This window comes from Morchella sextelata (genome assembly GCF_020137385.1).
Source record: "Morchella sextelata strain SCLS chromosome Unknown scls_1, whole genome shotgun sequence".
Classification (NCBI taxonomy): Eukaryota; Fungi; Ascomycota; class Pezizomycetes; order Pezizales; family Morchellaceae; genus Morchella; species Morchella sextelata.
This window is the reverse complement of record NW_025408616.1, coordinates 3,149,186-3,169,770: the sequence shown is the minus strand read 5'-3', so window position 1 is coordinate 3,169,770 and position 20,585 is coordinate 3,149,186. Positions and strand designations below refer to the sequence as shown.

Here is a 20,585-nt window from a genome sequence, read left to right as displayed (position 1 = left end):
GTACATGTACTCTACATACCTACATTTTTATGATTGGCACCAATGTGGCAGTTACCCGGCCTGATTGTGAGAGGAAACCCAAGTGGTTTATGTTAAAATTCCCCGTCCATTCAGGCACAGTGACCCGAACAACTTCGTCGCCATGTTACATCTCTTTTCAAAACGTACAATTACAGTAATTTCTACTTCAAAGAGGACAATATGCGCTAAAATTAATACCTATGCAACTGTATCATCTTCAGTTTCTTTGAGCTCAAGGCTACTAGTTCAGCGCCCACGAGTTTATCCTCAGTTCTTTCAACCAAGTGCATTTAGACAGTATGCTACCAAATCAAGAAAACATGCCAAATCTGTCCCTAAATCGGCAAATTCGGGAAAATCAAATCTCGTAGCCCAAAACATAAAGGAAAATTTACCAGGACTGGACAATCAACCTCGACTGCTTGATCGTCTGAGAGCCGCGGGTGCCATCTCTGATCTCCAAGCTCCCCCGAGTTTGTCCCATGTACCTACTCAAGATACATTTATTTCCCCAATAGAGTGCCAGGCTGACCGTAGGTATTGAATAGTTTCAACGCCTCTTCGCTCCCTTTATTTTCACATCAGCCATCTGTGGTGGTTCTTATTACTTTGCCCAAACCTGGGTACCAGCACCGGTGGAATCCCGTCTTTTCCCGACACTCCCGCAATCGTTTACAACTGTTGCAGCGATTATTGCAGCCAATTGCGCAATATTTCTGGCATGGAAGGTCCCCCTCCCAGTCTCATGGCGACTACTCAACAGATATTTTATCTCTGTAGCGGGATTGCCGAATAGCTTCAGCATGATTGGAAGTGTCTTTTCGCATCAGACCATAGCTCATTTGGGGCTTAACATGATTGTAATAAACACCCGGACGCCCCGAATTCTATCAAATAAGGGGAATTGTACTGACGCTTGGCCAAATATATTTGACAGGCTTTATATATGGGCGGAACTTCCCGTATGTTACCTGTTTATTAAAAAGTAATAGGGAATAAGTCTGATGGATTTTATAGTTTGTGATCAGATAGGCCGGGGAAACTTTCTAGCACTTTACTTTTCAGCAGGAGCTGTAGCCTCATTTACCTCTCTTGCGTACCATGTTCTTGGGGCTAGATTCCACATCACTTCACTTGGAGCTTCAGGCGCAATCAGTGGTGTCCTCGGCACATATGCTTATTTCAACCCAGAGTACGTACACATTTCAACTTGTCTACATGGCTCACCCAACCTTGACCTACTTGCTAACATCATCCCTTTAGACGCGTCCCCTTAGAGTTTATTCCATTGAAAGTTTCTCAGCTTGTAAGTGGCTTCGCCTTGGTTGGGTTCGTCGGGATCATCAGAGGATGGAAAACAGTCGATCATATGGCGCATCTGTCAGGTTTGCTCTGGGGGTTGGCTTTTGCCTATTGGAAAGATCAGGATTTCAAAAAGAAGAGAGAACTTGCCTGCGAAAACTCCGGCTAGCTTCCATGGTAATGAACTAGAGGTATTTTTTTCCTTTATCTCTTCTTATAGTGATATCAGGTAGGGCGGGCATTGTATAATAGATCCCAGGATTTTTCCCCCATTTTACTTCGAGCTGTTTCTATAGAATATCGGGTAAGATTCATAGAAATAGATATTTCAGGCAGTATGTACGTGTATGTTGAGTTATATTGGTGGATCGGGGGGTGGAAGTTATCGGAGTTATTTATTTCTTGGGCAGCTGTACCTGCAGCATGGTCGTTCGAGCACTCTTTATAGTTATGCCAAGCGAATGATTCTCAATGGTTTAATACGATAGAGCCTCATTGTTGCCCCACGCCAACCCCGCATAGAGACATTATAATCACCACATAGAGCGCGCAAAAAGGACCTTAAAATGAGCGCAACTTCCCACCCGATAACTCCGGTAATTGTCATCATATAAACCAGCTACTTTCCGCCCCCTTATTGACAACGTTTGTTCAAGCAGGAGTTCTTCCTCCAGGCGATCCGTGAGCTCGAGCTTGAACAACTACACGCAGAAGCGGCACGCCTCGACCTCTCATTATACCATCTCAGGCGCTCTCAGGTGCAACTGGAGGAATTCATGGATGATCCCGTATGCAAGGCTGCGATTGAGGATAATAAGGTCGTCATCAAAGACCAGTCCGACAGAATCGACATGATTAGGCTGGAGGTCGAAAGGAGGGGTTTCTCAATGGAGCATGGAGCTAGAACTGGGGGAACACTTGTCAATGGCAGCGCAAATATTGAGCGGGAAGAAAGCAGCTTGGGCCCAGAGGTAGAGATGGGTGGTACTGGTGAGCAGGTACCACATTCTTCAGCTATGGGAGCGGCGGTGGAAGGGAGCTCCTCCGCTGCTCATGCCATTACTGAAGAGAATGCAGATGCCGAAAGGGAAGAAGAAGGAGTTTATCTGTGAATAGTAGGTCTACTGCAGCTTTGTTTTCTTAAAGCTCATTTTGACGCCTGATATTTCATCTCTCATTTGAGCTGGTGTTTGTTGGCTGCTTGGTTGAAAGCAGGTCTAGGCGTTCAGGTCTCTAAATAAATTAGGCTTCTATTGAAATACCATTGGCCCACGATATTATTCTTTTCTCGTGATGAACTCAAGCGTTGCTTTAAGCCGATTGGCCTCGTCATCCATTATGACAGAACGAGCAACTGTCAAACGAAAGGTTTCGCAAATATTATGTTGTTCCGAACAATATAAAGGACGACAGGCAATCTGGTGGATCTCCGCGAATATTAAAAGAACTCATAGCTATGTAGCTAGCCTACTTTTGGGAACCTCTGTTCGAGAAATAGAGGGACGAAATTCTTGTTAATACATTCAGTCAGGTACTGGTTCATACATGTATATATAGACTGAGAACCTTTCCATGAGATAAGAAATATATAAATCAGCAAAGAGCCAACAAAGGAACATTCAACAGCATTAATTCTGTACGGGAAGGACGGATGTCCTCTGTAGGGACACCTATAAAAGGAGGGAAATAATCTGAATTAGTTTATAGTTGGCTCTCTTTTACAATATTGACTACGATTTATCATGATCATGATCGATCACTCTCAGCTACAGCCTTTCTAACCATATACCTAGACCCGTTACTACTACCCATGTACTACACAATAGAGATTGTAGCATCCCGAAGTCGCTCAAGTGTAACGTATTTGACCAGCCAGTAATGTCAGACCTAGAAACGAGTCGTAAACTTTGAGGCGAAAAGACTCGGCAATAATCACAAGCAAACTTGTTCCAGTCGGTAGCAGGTTAAAAACGCTATGTCCTCTGGTGGTATGTAGCGCCGGCACAACCCCTACATGTAACACATCACATGAGATGACATGTGAAAGCCCACTAGTAAATACATACAGAAATTCTCCCGCAAACCTCATACAAAGAAATACATCGATGAGATTAATGGGAATATCCTATCTCTCTTCTCACGTCCAATGTATTACTTAGCTAGGCTACTATTCGATAGCATGCCTGTATGTATCACTACTGCAACCTCAAAAGACCCTATAGCTAACAGCATCGTGATAGTCTAGCTTGATTCTCTTATTGACATCAATATATGCTTTGTTTATCGAGGTCTTTATATTTTGGAGAAATGTCTACACTCTGGCGCCAGCTTCTACGTTATTTTCATGATCTCGGTTCATGAGAGCTAACATATGAGATCTGCGGGGACATAGAAGCTACGGGCTTGGTACAGAAAGAAGAAGCCAAAGGAACGTTTACTTGAGCAACTTTCTCAAGCGAAAACCTACGAACAGTGGCAGGATACTGCGACTAAGCTTGACGCGGAGCTGGGGAATGATTTGTGGTTTGTGCTCTGTGCTCTGTTACCTGCATTCGTGGATAGAGTCGACCCGCTGACACGCTCCCTAGGCGGCACGACCCCACCAGTACAGACTATGACTATCAATTCATCCGCGACTGCCTCCGACGCCTAAAAGAAGCAAGGAAGGACGGTGATATCGTAAGGCTCGTGAACCTTGTACGTTCTGGTAAGCTATCGATTATATCTCATTCTTAAGATGGTATGTTTACCATGTACTGTAGGTCTGCTTCGGAATCTGGGGAACATATCACACATAAACCTTTTCAATCGCTCCTATGCTGGCAGCAAATACTTGATCGGTGAATATGTCTCAGAAGTTGTCAGTTGCCTGAATTATATTGCCAATTTGGAACCAACCCCCCAACTCACGTCGCAAGCAAAACTGGACCTTTTCCACGACACAAGACAGTCATTTGGGCGTTCAACGCTTGTTCTGCAGGGAGGTGCAATGTTTGGACTGTACCATCTTGGCATCGTTAAGGGTCTTCACCTCCGTGGCCTGTTGCCTAGAATAATAACAGGAACTGGCGTGGGAGCACTGATAGCCGCACTGGTTGGGATACACCCAGAGGAGGAGTTGATAAGGTTCCTTGCTGTTGATGGAATAGATCTCAGTGCGTTTGATACAAAAAAGAAGGAAGGTAGTTTGAAGAGAAAACTGATGAGATTCTGGAAGCACGGGTACTTTTTAGACGTAAAAGTGCTGGAGGAGTGTGTAAGAGCCAATGTCGGCGATCTGACCTTTGATGAGGCCTATCAGAAGACTAAGCGGATCTTGAACATCACTGTCTCGACTGCTAAGAGAAACGGGGTCCCAAAGTTGCTCAATTATCTTACTGCGCCGAACGTGTTGATCTGGTCTGCTGCTTGCGCCTCTAACGCAACCTCAACCCTCTACGATAGCGTTGAGCTGATGTGCAAAGATGAGAACGGTGCGATAGTTCCCTGGGTAGATCAAGAGATCACCTGGCAGCGCTGGACACAGGCTTCAAATGCAGACCGCGATTCCCCACAGACTCGAATCGCCGAGCTCTTCAATGTCAATCACTTTATTGTTTCCCAAGCCCGCCCGTACCTTGCCCCATTCCTAATGTCAGATCTCCACCGCCACGGCCGTCACGGCATCACCTTGAAGATAGTGCACTTACTGGGGCTAGAGATCCGGCATAGATTGAGCCAGCTCGACCTTCTCGGTTTTTTGCCATTTGGGCTGCGAACATTCCTCGTCGACGAGACTATCCCAGGCGCCAGCGTCACAGTAGTCCCGCACCTCAGGTTGGCTGATTTTGAGCAGTTACTGCAAAATCCAGATAAGCAAACAGTCAAGTATTGGATTGAGAAGGGTGAGCGGAGTATTTGGCCTGCGGGAGAGCTTCTCAAGGCTAGATGTGAAATTGAGTTTACCCTAGATATACTGTATCTGAATGTGAGGGATGACCTCCAGGTTTATCGAGGGGGGGTCGAGTGCTTAGATAAGGGTACTGGAACGTCTAGGATGGAGGTTAGGCAGCGGGCGGTCAATGAAAGCAATGGAATCGCTGGCCACAATAGGAGGTTATCGAGCTGAGTTTATCTGGAACTAGACTAGACCCAGTAGCGCACGGTGCAAGACAGGAGTCGAGTCACTATTCCTGTAGTTTATGTTTTTCATAGCGTATTTTTTTTTTTTTTTTTTTTGGGGGGGGGGGGGGCAGACTTTGGTAAATTGCACAGGGGATTGAATTTGGGTAACTCCTAAGCTGTTGTGTGATTTAAACGTAGAGTATTTCTATCTATTCACAGCGTCTCAACGTCCCCAGGCGATTTACCGCATACGTGCATCAGTAACTAGAGTAAACCTCCGCCACTGCGGGACGGAACCAAAACCTAGCCATTTTTACAAATGTCCAAGTTTAGTATTGATATAATGGTGGGTGTGTTGTTGTAGTGGGTGTTTGTTTGTAAGGATACCAATGATCACTTTACACCTAAAACAGGGATCCGGAAAGTCACGCTCAAGCCCTCGCACGCATTCGGGATCGGGAACCTTGGTGGGTAGATACATACTAGTACATGCAGTTACAGTATCAGATATTTATATAAATCTGAAGGAATCACCACCCATTTCCGGCGAAACTACACACTTCACTACTCGGAGCTCCCAACACCCCGTCCACGAAATGGGCGAGAGCTATCAAATCTTCTACAAACTCTTTCTCTCTCTCAGAGCAATGAATGGGGGGTATTACGCAATTTTTTTTTATTCTTATTTCTACCTCGAGTTTTTATACATACAATCTAAGTAGGTTAAATACTTTCAACGTCATATGTATCACTCGGCCAGGTGGGTAAAAGGGCAATGTATAGCTGATAAAGCTACTACGCCGTCGCCGGCTTCCCAATCTGAATAATCTCCCCCGTCGCCTCGTCGCTCCTCAGCGTCGGCCACGACGTCCCATCCGCTGCGGTACAGAAAAGCGCTCAAGTAAGCAACCATAATCCCCTACACCACACCACACCACACCCGCCGGGCTGGCGGGCGGCCCACGAAAAAAAGAAAGAGGCAAGAGGGCAAGAGGGCAAGAAGAAGAAACACACCTTTCTTAAGCTTCAGCTCCACCTTCGTGCCCATAACCTGGTACTCACACGCCCCGGGGTCGATCGGGCCGTAGAGCGGAAAGCTGGCTTTATACCGCTTGCTGTCGGGCATGGGCAGGTTGACGTCCAGCTGCTGCGGGAGGAAGGCGATGTGCGCGCGCGCCTTATCAACCTTCTTGGCGAAGATGGACACAATCACGTGCGTGTAGGTCTGGTAGAAGTCGTTGCGGCAGGTGACGAGCTCCTCCTCGTCGGCGGGCTTGGGCGCGCCGATGAACAGGTGCCGGTTGGTGGCGCAGCCGGGGAGTTTGAGAAATTGGTCGAATTCGAGGACGCGCCGCTTGCAGCAGGAGTAGCCCTTTGAACCTGATTTCCGGTACGTCAGTCAGTCAGTCGGCGGGGTATCTACTTCACAACCCCCCCCCCCCCCCCGGGGGGGCGCACCGCACCCCCGGCCGCAACATACCTTCGTGGAAGATTGGCACCCCCGGATGGAAGACACAGCTCCCGTCCTCGTCGTCCCTGCTCCCGCTGTCATACACAGCATCGCACCCGTTGCGCTTACACTTTGCGCCTACGGGCACCGCGGCGCCAGGCTCATCCTGCTCCAGCGGCTTCTCCTTCTTCTCCTGGGGCGGCGTGGGCGTGGCCACGGGGCGGGGCGCGGGCTTGTGCTCCGAGCCGTAGATCTCTGTGCCGTCCGGGTTGGTCTCGGGCGGCGGCGCAACCTCGGTGTGCTTCTGGCCGGACGCTCCGGGGCCGGAGGTCTGTGCGGGGGCGAGGGTCGGCGCGGTGGTCGAGTGCTTGCCGGTGCTGCAGGGGGGGATTTGAAGGAATTCGTCGAAGGTGAGGACCTGCGGTGAGGGTTAGTGGGAGTGCGGGGCGGGTGGGGTGGGGTGGGAGGTACTCGAGGTTTGCAGCATTGCCAGCCTAAGGGTGGGGGAGAGATTGTCAGCAGTGCTATATAAAGTAGGTAGAGAGAGAGTGTGTGTGTGAGGGTATATATATATACCTTTCTGGCCCTCGTGGAATATCGGGGCACCGGGATGGTAGTAGCAGTCCTCCTCGGGGTCGATGAACGTCTTCTCGCAGCCCTTGTGGTTACACTTCTGGGGGGCGGCCATTGCAGTGCTTTTTCTTGCTGTGTCTATTTTTGTGACAATTGCAAGTGATTATGATGATAACGCAGTAATGAGGTGTGAGAGATGATGATTATGATGAAGATGATGATGATGGACCGGTAATACTCTCGGGGGAATCAAAGCAGTTATAATTACCTATGTATGCAAGGCGAGACACGGCTCGACTGCTCTCTTAAGCCGCGTTCTCTCTCTTCCCTCGCCCTCTCTCGCCCTCCTCGCCTCCCCGCCAAAGAGAAGCTTCTAGACCTCTAGCGTGGAGGCTGAGGCAGGGTAACCTCTCCCCCCCTCCCCCAAACCTCCGGCGCTGCGTGAACGATCATTGGCAGGATGCGTCTATGGCGTGCATTGGTTGGTAAGAGCGCCGGACCGGGGGTACGGATTTCGCATAGATAACGAGGGGACTCTAACGGCCGGGCTGTGATTCGTGTGATCTGCGGCGGCGCGAGCTGATGGCGCAACGCAGCTCAGGGAAAGGTGTGGAGACGATCATTGACAGGGGGTGGTGGTGGGAAACTACATGTAAGGGTTTCAACTAATCGCCTGGCCAGGACATGTAAAACCCAACACAGTGGAAAAAGTTTGTTTTGCTAGCGTGGCAGATTGGGAACCACCTTTTTTTTTTCTGGGTTTGCACTTGCACTGGATTACGTAGTGACATCGGTTTTGAAAATGCCTCTGCGTAAGATTTGTTCCTCGTGGTCGATTCTCGTAAAATCGTTGACCTGCATGTACGCGTAGGATATATATACAAACACCTAATCCACCCCCACACTGACTCCAAGATATATATACACACAAAAAGGAATGTTGCACTCCCTCTCTCTTAAATTCCATAATGCCACGCAATGTAATGAGAATGCCGCCAACCAGATAAAAAAAAACGAGAGAAAATGCGAAGTAAAAAATAACGCCCTTTTTTAGTTCGCCGTGCATGCACCCCACCCCCTCCAATCCGATGAGAACGAATGAAACTAAGAAAAAATATAGAAACAAGAAGAAGAATGAATAAAGAAAGAGCGAGGGTAGTAAAGAAGAAAGAAAACCACTACAGCTCAGAATTGATATTTGCAACAAAACGGTCCAGAAAGTATTTACAACCAGTGAAAGGGAAAAAGAAAGGAAAAAGAGGAACGATATGGTACGTAGGCGGTAGTGGTGAAATTAATGATTAATTGGAAGAACGAGTGTGTAGAAGTAAAGTGAAGGAGGTAGGTATAGTAATCCTTTCTAGGTCACAAAGTCGTTTGCAGATGGTGGTGGTGGTGGTGACTTGAAGCCTAGGCATAGATCCCTATGGATAATCATTAGTCCTTATCTCCCACAAATCAATCACCATGAGTCAGGTTACTTACAGTACTCAGTCGCATATTCCACACTAAACTCCTTCGCCATCCCTTGACACGTCGCCGGTGGCTTACCACCCGCTGTCAAGATGCGGTACCCCAGTTTGTAATCCACAGACATATCCGGGATCGCCTTGATCCTGAGCCAGTCCACAGCGCCGTATCCCATTCCCATCTCCCCCTTCGACGCCGTATTGACTGCTGGCACACCCTCGTCTCTCTTGCCCGCCAGCAAATACTTGTCGCTCCTCTGCACCCGAAAGTCGAATACGGGAATGGAGTTGTTGGGCGCAAAGTAGTGGTGTCCGACCATGATCTGCTGACGGGTCATCCTCGTGACAATGGAAAGTGACTCCGCAATCATATCTTTGGAGAGGTTAACCATGATGTCAGGGAGCGTGTGAAGGAGCGTCGGGTTGCAGGCAGCCAGGCAAGAGGCATCGTAGAGGGTTGCGACGGCGCCATTGGCCGCTGGGATTGTAGTGCTGAGTGAGTCTGCGCAAGTATAATTCTGGACGCCGCGTCCGAGGACTACGCGTGCAAGACTCGTGCCGGCATCTGGAGGAGAAAGGTTTTCCGTGCCTTTAGTAATTCATATGTTAGTAAGAATTACTCGGGGTTAATGTTTATATATAGTTTCTAGAAGGTCGGCGCCAAACTGCGGGGCATGCATATGAGTGGTTGAATGGGCCAATGAGAAACTAACCATTTGTCTCGGGCATGACCGCACCTGAGAGATCGCAGCCGGTGATCTTTTGGTTCTTGTAAGCGGACAGAAGCCTTGCGAGCTCGGTCAGTTGAGGACTGGCACCGAGTGGGAAGGCGTTCGCGGCGGCGCTGGTGAAGCCAATGACCACGGCGGCGAAATGAAGGAAAAGCATTGTAAAGATATTCAAACTAGATAGAAATAAAATAAAATAGAAAATACAAAAAATAAAATAGAAGAGAAAATATAAAATATATACGGATTAAAGTTGTTGCGAACAAAAAGACAACAAGATACAAAAGGCAGAGATGTGCAGTCCAAGTAGTTAAACTGAACGTGAACTGAGACAGGTCAACACCAGAAAGGAGAAGGTCCAGAAGAAGTATTGACTGAGGTTAGGGTAGATAAAAAAGAAGAGTGATAGGAAGAAGAAGAGAAGTAGAAGTAGAAGCAGGAGATCGAATTCGGCACTGCTGCAGATACGAGTGCAAGTCGGAGGGAGAGAAGAATTGAGTTCGGCGGCAAGAAGATCTCCTAGTATATCCTACTGAATTGACAGATTCAATGGGATGGTGAAACTGATCACCCAAAAGTGGGAGACATTCAGGGAGATATATATGTACTCTCGAGCGAGTATGCGGCGCATAACCAAACTAGATGGTTGTTGTAGAGTCTCAGACATTTGGTAGCCACAGCAGATGGGTATTGGGTAGCCCTCATTACAGGACATGGGAGCAACATGGATTTCTCGAACAGGCATTCTTAGGACAGGCAAGGTTAACACTGTGTTTACTAGAGCATGCAGTTAACTTCAAGAACCCAGCTTTGAGAGGGGGTAGGTGGGTGGGTGGGTGGGTGAGTGTGTTTGGGGGGGGGGGGGGGGGGTGTAAGGTCCGTAGTAGAGTACCTAAAAGAAGTCTTAGATCAGTATCCTAGGAATGGAGGAGCAGGATTTTGGGGGGGGGGGGGGGGGGGGGCAAACCAACAACTCGTTTTACCCACGAGGACGGGTTGCACACTGGACAGTGCGTATCTCTCTCCTCTCTACCACCCATGATCCATAATAATCCATACCCACATCCGGCTACTCGCTCGCTTGATCGGTCTGGCTCAACCGTACCTGCATGGCTTGTGTGTCTTGTAGACGAGATTCTGCAGCCAATCCCTGAGTGTCCAAGACGCACACCCCTGCTGCTGCACGCTCATCACTCCCAAAACTCGCAATGTGATTCGACTCGTCTCATCTCCACAAAGCTTGGTGCTCGGCTGGTGCTAAAGTTGCCCCCTCATTCGCTACACCCCAGCTCCCTTTCCGCCTTTTCCGTTCCTTCTTTCTCTAGTCTGCGGCAAAAATATACCACTAATCTCGCCTTCTAAGCGCCTATTCCACTTAATTGCCCCCAATTAGATCCCTATCCGGGTGGTGACCCCTCCAAAACTATTATTAGAAAGGTTGGGAAGTTGCAAATAAAGCCCCTTCTGGGAGGAATCGGTACACATCCAAGAGGTTAGAGAACCTTTACCGCCTGTGTGCGGCCGATATTAAACAAACACAAATATATTTACCGCAATTATTATCGATCTCGATATATTCATAGTTACCCCTCATATATGTTTATTCTCGTGCTCTGGAGATCAAATATATTGGCATGTTGTACGTACTCCACCCCCCTCCCGGCCCCTTGTATTTTGCTTAACGATACTCCTTATCAGAAACAGACCTTAAATCTCCACTTCGTGAAAACGCCTACGAGTGATCACACATGATTCTGGTCAACGGGTGTCTCCAGTTTGCCAGACAGTACCTATCAACCTCAATTATTTATGTCTTGCAGTCCTGCATGCTGTTCCCGCACTGCCCCTACTCGCATGTCGTAATTACTCGGTTTGATCGGTCATGCTCACCGGTCGGGGCTTGAAGTTAGGCAGCTGCCTTCATACTTACCGCGCAGTGCATTTGGTTTTTGGACAGGCGCAGTTCTAGTTCAGTTTTTTCACTTTATTATATCCACCGCTCTGCATATACCTTGGCTCATTGATGCTTAGGTCCCTTTCATCCATTCATTGCTCTCACCAGCCAATCTCACGGTGACGCCTTTGTCTTCTTCGAGACCTAGATCGTCTGTTCCGGCGATGAGTGTGCTTCTTTTCAGCGCCATGTTGAATCTTTTGATTCGACAGCCATTGAGTATGGTCAAAGCGCTTTCCACGCTATACTATGCCGTCACTCAAAGCAGATGGAGAAATCCTGGATAAGACCGTTCGGAAATATACCGTAGTGACGTGGTTCAACAGATTCAATGCCATGTGCGCCGTATGGCATATGAACCGTCCCGGGATATAAATCCAAGAAAAACCGATAGGCTTTTTTAGCCTCCATGATCCATCAGCTACTCAGTGGCAAAGAGGAAAAAAAGAAAAAAAGATTATCGGTGAATCCAGGATCTAGGTAGATAGATACCTGTAAAGGCTCGAAAAATATTACAAATTCTCGGTAATGCCTGCCATAACTCCACGAGAGATACACAGCAGGGGTGAGAGTATACGGAAATCGAAAGGTCGGACATGTGTAGATATGCATGCCGTAGCAGGATCACACGGCGCTGTTTAAGATCTGTCTAGTCCCTCAGTTTTCTTCTTTTCTTTCTCCTTTGGTTTACTGCCTCGTGGTCAAAGGAAGCCTTTTTTCTTTGCCTTCTCCCTAGTGACTATTTCTCCTTGCATCTTCTTGGCCTCGAACAGGTCGCTATCAAAGACACAGTCATCACTCTTAATTGCGAATGACCATTCCTGCCAATTCTCGCCACGAGTTCAAATACTATGCACTGTCTGCAGTTGGATAATTGAACAGCGATTTCAGTGCGGTGAGCGGAACTTGATAGTATGCGTCTGTGCCGCAGAAAGAATCCTTTGGAAGTGGGATACTCGATATTTTATTGGCCACAATTAGGCGCTGCGACAGAGACTTCGAAGATAAGAGCGTCAGTAGTGAGCCGAGCTACATGTAATCTTATTCACAGATAGGCGCGCCGTGCGTGTGGCTCAGAAACAACGTATAAATTATTTCTTTGAATCTGGTGGGGCGAATATGGTGTGGTGGATGATGGTGGACGTACATGTATCTGTACTATGAAAGCCCGCCCCATTTGTAATCTGACATATATGTAGGTCTATAAGACTAACATCCGATACACCCGCTAAACATCATATTCGATGTCTGCCAATATCCGAAAATTATAAAGATAGATAAGAGCACGTCTCTTATGGCCATAGAAAATTATTGTAATATCTCCAAGCTCTGGATCTGACTCTATCTTTATATACCCTCAAATCATCTGATTCTCTCGGGAGTGTCCTGTTTCTAAGCTAAGGGATTTTCGAGGTAGGATCTGAGTTATGGAGAATCATTTTCATTACGAAATCTCAACTTTTATTATAAGCGTAGTTGAACGATTCCTTATTCCCCAAAACAAGTTTCTACTGTATCCAACAGATCCGCGATATTCACCCTAACCTATATACCGCTTTATGAGACGACGCTGCTAAATATATGTACGTAGATTGCCGCTTCTTTACTCGTCGAAAACGAGCAGCCGGGAGTAACTTCATCACTAAGCTGAAAGGTCGGGATTGGGAAGTGCCATTGCCATCGATCCCGATCTCACCCATATTTCTATTTTTTTTTTTTTTTTTTTGGTAGTTGGCCATGATCTTCTCTCGAAAAAAAACCTAGTTTCTCTGTCGGTATCCAAAAGCTTCCCAAGCCCTGTCTGAACCTATATTTATTGTAAAACCAATCAAGATGTCCACAAGGCTAGCTAGGGGCGACACAGTCCGAATTTCGCGACGCACTATTTACAAACGTCTTAGCCCATATCTCTCTGCGAGCTTACAATATTAGTTAGATCTAAATTTTGCAGCCATGCTACTGCGTGTCCATGCCGATCGATATAATATATAAGCTGATATATGACTAGTATCGAGCCTGGGAAAGCGAGGCTCTGTAGTTAGCGCTAGCGTGGTAACAGTTGAAATATATCAGTAATTTTGTGCCCGGGTAATTAAAATTTCCAAGCTGTCATTGACACCAGTGGACCCATACCCGGTGATTACATGTACCCAGCCGGTGATTTGTATTATACCTTCACTCGCACCGGGATTGTAGGATAAAGGGATTATAACTTACAACTGGGATAAGTAGAAAATGCTGACCACCTCAGGGAATTATAAAGGGAACTGCAGGTTAATCTCGAGTGATATTGTATGATTTAGCTTCTGGTTTAATTTGGCGATTTACCAGGGCTAGTTTTCTGTAACATTTTTGTTGTCACAAACAATATATATCCCTTTCCCGCGGAATATAGTACTTTTTGATCCATGCACAGACGTACATACATGTAGTTCTGTTCTGCGTTTCATCAAGCCGAATACATGTATTCGGTACTGGATACCTGGTACGGTGCAACATTGTTAAACAGGCTTCTATAGGATAACTACATGTACACGTAGGCTGGGAACGAGTCTAGACTAGAACATCTAATAAAGTTATGTTTCCCATCCCCTTTCGGTTATTCTTTGTAGTTATATGCCTATGTAGGTACATTTATTCAGGACAAAACAGAAGCGTCTAATGTATCAGTTCCATCTCACATGTGTTTTGCACCCAGGTCATGATAATGATGTTTGAGTTCATCCCTTGACTGCTATCCCTTTCGCCGAAACATTTGTTGCAATGTGTGGATTTTGTAGGCTGGGTGGTAATACAGAACGTGTAGTTACGTTTTCCGTTTTTATTAAACTTTCGTCGCCCTCACGTACATCTTAAAAGGAGTATCCCTCGGTGTGATTTAAATCGAAAGGTTTTGAGGCCGGGGATGATCGATTTTTAGGTCTTGCGATTGCACCTCGCGACGAGTATCGATAATTTTGTGCTCCTAGAAATTTAACACGTCGTCTACAAAGACGTGAGAGTGGCCAATTCACACCACAGCCAGGTAAGGCACGCAACATTAACGGCGATTTGAGATGTCCAGCAGGGGTGGCCATCTTCCATAATATTACGGCATAAGATAGTTGGGAAGCAAAAGTACCCAATACCAGAAAGTACCAAGGCTCGTAGAGTACCTCCAGCCTCAGACCTAGGGTTCCGCGAGGTGGTCTCTTCGTTGCGAGCTTCCAGTCTTTGAAAAGTAAAGGTGTCAAATTCGTTCTTGGCAATCCAATGAAGAGGAGAAAGAGGTGGCCTATTCCTCTTATGGCCCTAGTACGACATTATTTGACAAGCCAGACCAGGAAAATACAAGTGCACACTGTCCACAAGCTGTATAGAGAGATTCAGTGCTCTTGAGTTGCGGACAGCTCTCACTTTCTACCCCTTCATTCACTTCCCATCTCAACTCAGTAGTGCCCTTCATTCTCCTGTCTTCTTCTTTCCTTCCTTCTCCTCTTATTCCCGAGCAATTAATCAATTCAGCGCTTCCTTCCCGCTGATCGTTCTTTGCTAGCTCGTGTGGGAATCTCTTTCGCTTTATTAGTCCCTCTCTCTATCTAGCATCGTCACCCAGTTAGCATTCAAAACAGCCATATAGCTTTACCTCAATCGTTTCCCACACCAGAATCTCTGGTCTTTCGGGCCTTTCTTGGTCCACTCAGCGCTGACCGTCCTTCACCCGGCTATTTTGCTAGTTCTGACGCCACACCACCTCTCATCTAGACACCACCTCTCATCTAGACACCACCTCTCATCTAGACACCACCTCTCTTCTCAGTCAACCTTACAAACCATCTATCCTTTGAAAGCGATCAAGATCAATTTTATCATCTTATTGCTCAGATACCCGAGCAATACCCTCGATCCTCGATATTGTTCACTTAGCTTTCCCAATAGCTTCTGCACGTCTCAGCAAAGCTTCAAGTTCTACAGACTAAAGGGAGGGCTGGATATATAAGTCTGATTGCTCAAATGAGTTCGGTCGTTCTTTCCTGGAGCATTTTTCTGGCCCTAGTGGGCGGCATCTATTGGGTTTACTTTTCGCCTAAATCTGCCGTCGTCAGATCTAGCTCCAAGGCAGTCACGGAAGATAAGGGGGCAGGCAGCATATTTCTCGGCGCTAGCGGCACAGAGAGTGCTGTAGCGGGCGAGAAAAAGAAGAAGAAGAAGAAGGCCGCTCTCAGTAACACAGCTGCCAAGGAGCCTGTGTCGACTGGCAACATTGCCAAGGCCGCAGAGTCTACGGATGATGATGATGTTGCCCAAGAGGTAGACCAGGCCGAGCTTCTTCGCAGACTCCAGTCTTTGAAGGAGGGTGGCAATGTTGGGGGCAAGAAATCCTCCTCCACTAGCTCCTCTACTCGTCTTGCTCCCAAGAAGGCTTTAGCAGCTCCGGCTTCGCCCTTCGCCACGGCTTCGCAGACGTCCTCAGCAGGAGCAGACGCTGATATTGACGAAGAGGAAGCCACTCGTCTTCCGGAATCCGAATATTCCTCCGTCTCCAAGCAGTCACATTCTTCCGATCCTAGTGACATGCTTGAGCCTTCTACCGGCGGACCGGGTGTGTTGAAAATCACTTCATCCACCCAACTTCCGAGGTCGCAGAAACAAAAGACGACAAGCGCAGCCGACCAGGCTGGTGTACATGCGAGCAAAAATGCCAAAAAGAAGGAGAAACAAAAGGCCGCGAAGGAGGCAGAGAAGGCAGAACAAAAAGCCAGATTTGAATTGCACCGTGCGACTATGAGGGCCGCAGAATCTGCCAAGCAGAAGAACAAGCCTCAAGCTGCTACCCCACCTCCACCTTCCGCATGGACGAGCGTAAATAGCCACACCGCACCTGTTGCCCCTGCAGCTCCAAAAGCAGATGGCCTTCTCGATACATTTTCTACGCCGTCAACTCTAAACAAGCCTAGTGCGACAGACGATTCACCTATCGACAGCGAGGATGAGAAGAAACAGATGAGGAGTACCCACCTTGACAATTCTTACTGGGAGGAAATCCCAGAGCATCTCATTGGGGGTTGGAACGAAGTTCAAAAGAAGAGTCGCAAGCAGAAGAAGGCCGCAACTGATGCGCAAACTGGGGATGAGTCTACGGATGCTAAGAGCGGGAGAGAGAACTTCCAAAGCAAGTCCTCCGTCAAGGCCCCAGTTAAGGCGCCTGCCAAGATCGTGAGGCAAACTGTCCAGAAGAAGGACACTTCAACAAGTGGGAATGGATTTCAACTCTTGGACAGCGGGAGTACAACAAGTGACACCAAGAATTCAAGTTCCGATTGGGCAGAAATTGACGACTCCGACAACTGGGCAGTCCATCCCGAAGAATAGATGTGGCCTTTTTAAACGTTCCTAATGCTGTTCGGATTTCCTTTTTTTTCGGTCAAAAATTTGGGTTGGGGGATTTCCGCCATTTGCATTTCTTACAATCACGCTGGAAGTTATTTGTTACTCCCTCTTTTCATCATCAATGGGTCTGGGTAGTCAACCTTTGGATGGGTTGCTCTTGTCATTTAAAAGCAGAACACCGCAATTTATGTTGATTGTTTGCCTGTAACTGGTTATGCTTCCTCTTAACAATATTTCGTTCATGACTTCTGTTGAAAATCTAAAGTTCAGCGTTTTTTTGTCGTTTTCTTTCTTTTCAGATTTAACAGTTTATCAAGGAGAGACTACATACATGTTTATGTAGAGTTCAGTCTTGCATATCCGGTTATTGTGCAAGTTTAGGCCGAAATTTCCAACTCTTGCTATCTCTGCGCCAATTATCGCCGAGGTGACCCAGTATATCAAGCTATATTTTCGGCTCGCGCCGCCGATATTGAAGGGAAACATTGAAGTAAATGGTATTACGAAGTAAAGAGGATGTAGCCGCGCACATCATATTTTTTTCAGAATGTAATGTGTTGCGGCACAAACAGGTACATATGCGGTCCAAAGATACCCATCTTTGAGTAAATTGGATACTAGCGAGATATGTTAATTGGCCGCCGGGTTTTTTCAAGGAAAAACTGCAGGGACAACTGCAGGAACTCATTTAGGTACTCAGATAACGAATGATGAGTATCGTATCGCTGACCGTGATTGGGAGAATACTAATGTGGACCATAACCCTATCGCCGCAGGAAATATCAAATATCTAGGCCCTAACCCTATTGTCGGGCTGTACTCAGGTAGAGGGCCCAAAATTCCCGAATGTAACTACATTGTAGGTGTAATAATAAGTTGTTGGTAAGAACCGGAGAGGCTTACTTACAGGTACCTACATGTATCTACCCTCGTGCCTCCTAGCTTGACAGTACCTGGAGGCTGAACCACCCTAAGCTCTTAAAATAGCTCTGGCGAGTGCTAGCGTTGTGGTTAGGGAATTGACCGGCGGGCATCACAAATGCACTTCCCCCTCCATTCTGGGCTAAGTTTGGTAGGTACTGTATGTAGGTACACATTAGATTTTCGATTGAGAAACAATTGGTGTTGTGGCGCCGTGTTGTTACGTGAGGCGTCATCAGTCAAAGAATCCTCAAGAGAACTTTGAGTGTGTGCACCTATGATATAATGTAGGTACCCAGCGACGAATATCTAATAAAATAAAATCTGTGAGATATTATCCCCGTGAGTGCGATTTCAAAAAAGATACATGTATCTATCAGTTTATTTACGTAGTAGGCCATCCAATCCAAAGCAGCGGTGTTGAATTTAACTGACCGGTGGTTCTGCTACAAAGGGATGGGATGGGTTGGTCGTCCGTACAGTTCTGACCACCTTGCCTCTCCGTCACTGAGCCCTAGCGGTCATCTCTGTGTCTACGAAAGACCTCCTTCCCACATTCGCTCACTCACTCCCATCCTCACCACCCCGCCCCCTTCCCTTCTTTCTTACCTTCTCCTTCTCTTGATAAAGCCACCCACCTCCCCGCTTCCTGCACAACCTATACTACTATCACCATCAGATTTTCGCTTGCTTGAGCTGCTTTCGGGAATCGTTCTTTCAAGCTTTAGTGTCGATCTCGGTTTTTCCACTAAGCTCTAACATACCTGTCCGGCTGGAACCTAACTTTTTATCATCGCCCCTTCTTAAATTTTCTCCATTCTAGTGGAGAAATAACAGAGAGAATAATAAACCTCATAAAAGCTACTACTATCAGGAATCACTATTACTATCACTCCCCTACCATTTGTGTAGCAACAAAGAACACCAGGAACAATGGCACAAATTCGAGGAACTGCGGGCTATCACTTGGGTCCGGATAATAGGCCGTTTGGGGGACCCTCACACTCGGCAGCTACATCTGACCCTTCACCCCTTGATGCAATTCGTGAACAGACGAGTAAAATTGAAGACTTTCTGGATACCATTGCGGAACCTGTTAAACCGTGAGTTTTTCCCAATGACCGCCGGGGATGTGCTCAAATAAGTATGAGGAGTACTAACGAAAGTACCATAGATATCTACCGGCAATTGGGCGATTTCTCATTGTCGTAACTTTCCTTGAGGATGCAGTTAGGATAGTTACACAATGGAATGACCAGCTCCAGTATCTCCGTGACTACAGACACAGTTCGTGCACCTTGCTTTTGCGTCTCCAGGTTCTCAAAAGGACACATTATCAGGATCTTATTTATGGAATTACATCTAACACGTCATCTATCATAGTACCTTGGGGCCTCACGCACACATTTCTTTTTCTCAATGTAGTCGCAATGTTGGCTTGCTCTACCCTAGTTATTGCCCGGCGTCATTCAGAATATGCCGTCGGCGGTCTCCTCGCCGTTGTTGTAACCCAAGCTCTGGGATACGGTCTTATTTTTGACCTGAACTTCTTCCTTCGCAATCTTTCCGTCATGGGCGGTCTCCTCATGGTTCTTTCCGACTCATGGAACCGTAAACGGTTCGCATTTGCAGGTCTCCCCCAACTCGATGAAAAAGATCGCAAGATGTATTTTCAGCTTGCTGGAAGAGTTCTTCTTATCTTTTTGTTTATTGGGTTCGTATTCTCTGGTGAGTGGAGTATCACTAGGGTGATTGTTAGCATGCTTGGATTTGTTGCTTGCGTCATGGTTGTGGTTGGGTTCAAGGCAAAGCTCAGTGCTGTCTTATTGGTGGTAATTCTGAGCATTTTCAACCTGTTGATCAACAACTTCTGGACTGTGAGTATATCCTTTGTTTTGGAATTTCATCTGGAGCTGGGTCGGTAAAGTGAGTATTTACTAAACTCGAATGTAGCTTCACCCCCACCACCCGCACAGGGATTTCGCCAAATATGATTTTTTCCAGATCTTGTCCATCGTGTAAGGATCTCCTGATTTACCCTCAAGGCTTCCTCTGTGTAGGCTTGAAGCTGACAAATTAAAGTGGCGGTCTTGTTCTTCTTGTCAACATGGGACCTGGACAATTCAGTGTCGACGAAAAGAAGAAGGTTTACTAGTTCTTCGCAGGCGAAAGGTTATAAATCTTCTTGTTGGGCAGGATTGTCACAGGAAGATGTACTGGGTTGTAAAAGAAAATGTAGGGAAATCATGCAATGAACGATGATATGATTATTGGGACACTCTGGGTAGAGGCTGGGGGAAGGTTTGTAAAGCCAATTCGCGCAAATCATAAGTAGGACCAAGGCTGTTATTGCGAGTTGAACGATAGGGTAGTAAAGTATTTCCTGTGCGAGTGCATGACAGTGTCCCAAGTATCGTTTCCTTTCTTTTTTAGCTTTTTTTTTTTCGTCAAGTGGCGCTTGTGTTCATAATTGTATGTGTGGTATTCTTACCAATACATGGGGATGGGTGTGGTTATAAATAGAAGAACACACAATGAGAAGAATACAACGTGTCTTTCGTTTTCGATCCAAGCATTCAGTTGCACCTTGCAATGGCGGAACTCGGTATGCCGGATCCCTTGCTTGTCCCTCTGGGAATTCTATTTTTCCTACTGCAAAATCAATTTGCTATCCCGGATTCCTTGGATCCCGT

The 20,585-nt window shown here is 46.8% G+C and overlaps 7 protein-coding genes across 7 annotated transcripts; 5 read left to right on the top strand and 2 right to left on the bottom strand.

The window, feature by feature from the left end:
• Window positions 1-142: 142 nt before the first annotated feature.
• Window positions 143-2,435, top strand: H6S33_000833 (uncharacterized protein; the record flags this gene model as incomplete). The annotated part of the gene is made up of 10 exons (XM_044832254.1): window positions 143-505; window positions 570-881; window positions 959-983; window positions 1,039-1,213; window positions 1,285-1,327; window positions 1,407-1,514; window positions 1,583-1,668; window positions 1,868-1,919; window positions 1,983-2,313; window positions 2,401-2,435. The coding sequence occupies 10 exons, from the start codon at window positions 143-145 to the stop codon at window positions 2,433-2,435; spliced, it is 1,530 nt and encodes a 509-aa protein (XP_044700392.1).
• Window positions 2,436-3,469: 1,034 nt separating this feature from the next.
• H6S33_000832 (uncharacterized protein) lies at window positions 3,470-5,431 on the top strand (the record flags this gene model as incomplete). Its single annotated transcript, XM_044832253.1, has 7 exons — window positions 3,470-3,508; window positions 3,564-3,611; window positions 3,716-3,846; window positions 3,912-4,030; window positions 4,086-4,163; window positions 4,242-4,478; window positions 4,557-5,431. 7 exons carry the CDS (start codon window positions 3,470-3,472, stop codon window positions 5,429-5,431), a joined length of 1,527 nt encoding a protein of 508 aa, XP_044700391.1.
• A 791-nt stretch (window positions 5,432-6,222) lies between these two features.
• H6S33_000831 (uncharacterized protein) lies at window positions 6,223-7,565 on the bottom strand (the record flags this gene model as incomplete). The annotated part of the gene is made up of 5 exons (XM_044832252.1): window positions 6,223-6,305; window positions 6,442-6,807; window positions 6,908-7,295; window positions 7,349-7,371; window positions 7,454-7,565. 5 exons carry the CDS (start codon window positions 7,563-7,565, stop codon window positions 6,223-6,225), a joined length of 972 nt encoding a protein of 323 aa, XP_044700390.1.
• A 1,295-nt stretch (window positions 7,566-8,860) lies between these two features.
• On the bottom strand, window positions 8,861-9,807 carry H6S33_000830 (uncharacterized protein; the record flags this gene model as incomplete). The annotated part of the gene is made up of 3 exons (XM_044832251.1): window positions 8,861-8,874; window positions 8,936-9,508; window positions 9,633-9,807. 3 exons carry the CDS (start codon window positions 9,805-9,807, stop codon window positions 8,861-8,863), a joined length of 762 nt encoding a protein of 253 aa, XP_044700389.1.
• Window positions 9,808-10,685: 878 nt separating this feature from the next.
• H6S33_000829 (uncharacterized protein) lies at window positions 10,686-11,399 on the top strand (the record flags this gene model as incomplete). The annotated part of the gene is made up of 4 exons (XM_044832249.1): window positions 10,686-10,971; window positions 11,041-11,139; window positions 11,231-11,286; window positions 11,346-11,399. 4 exons carry the CDS (start codon window positions 10,686-10,688, stop codon window positions 11,397-11,399), a joined length of 495 nt encoding a protein of 164 aa, XP_044700388.1.
• A 4,195-nt stretch (window positions 11,400-15,594) lies between these two features.
• H6S33_000828 (uncharacterized protein) lies at window positions 15,595-16,953 on the top strand (the record flags this gene model as incomplete). Its single annotated transcript, XM_044832248.1, has 1 exon — window positions 15,595-16,953. The coding sequence occupies one exon, from the start codon at window positions 15,595-15,597 to the stop codon at window positions 16,951-16,953; it is 1,359 nt and encodes a 452-aa protein (XP_044700387.1).
• Window positions 16,954-18,825: 1,872 nt separating this feature from the next.
• Window positions 18,826-20,047, top strand: H6S33_000827 (uncharacterized protein; the record flags this gene model as incomplete). Its single annotated transcript, XM_044832247.1, has 5 exons — window positions 18,826-18,995; window positions 19,067-19,179; window positions 19,276-19,769; window positions 19,846-19,910; window positions 19,975-20,047. 5 exons carry the CDS (start codon window positions 18,826-18,828, stop codon window positions 20,045-20,047), a joined length of 915 nt encoding a protein of 304 aa, XP_044700386.1.
• Between the last annotated feature and the right edge of the window lie 538 nt (window positions 20,048-20,585).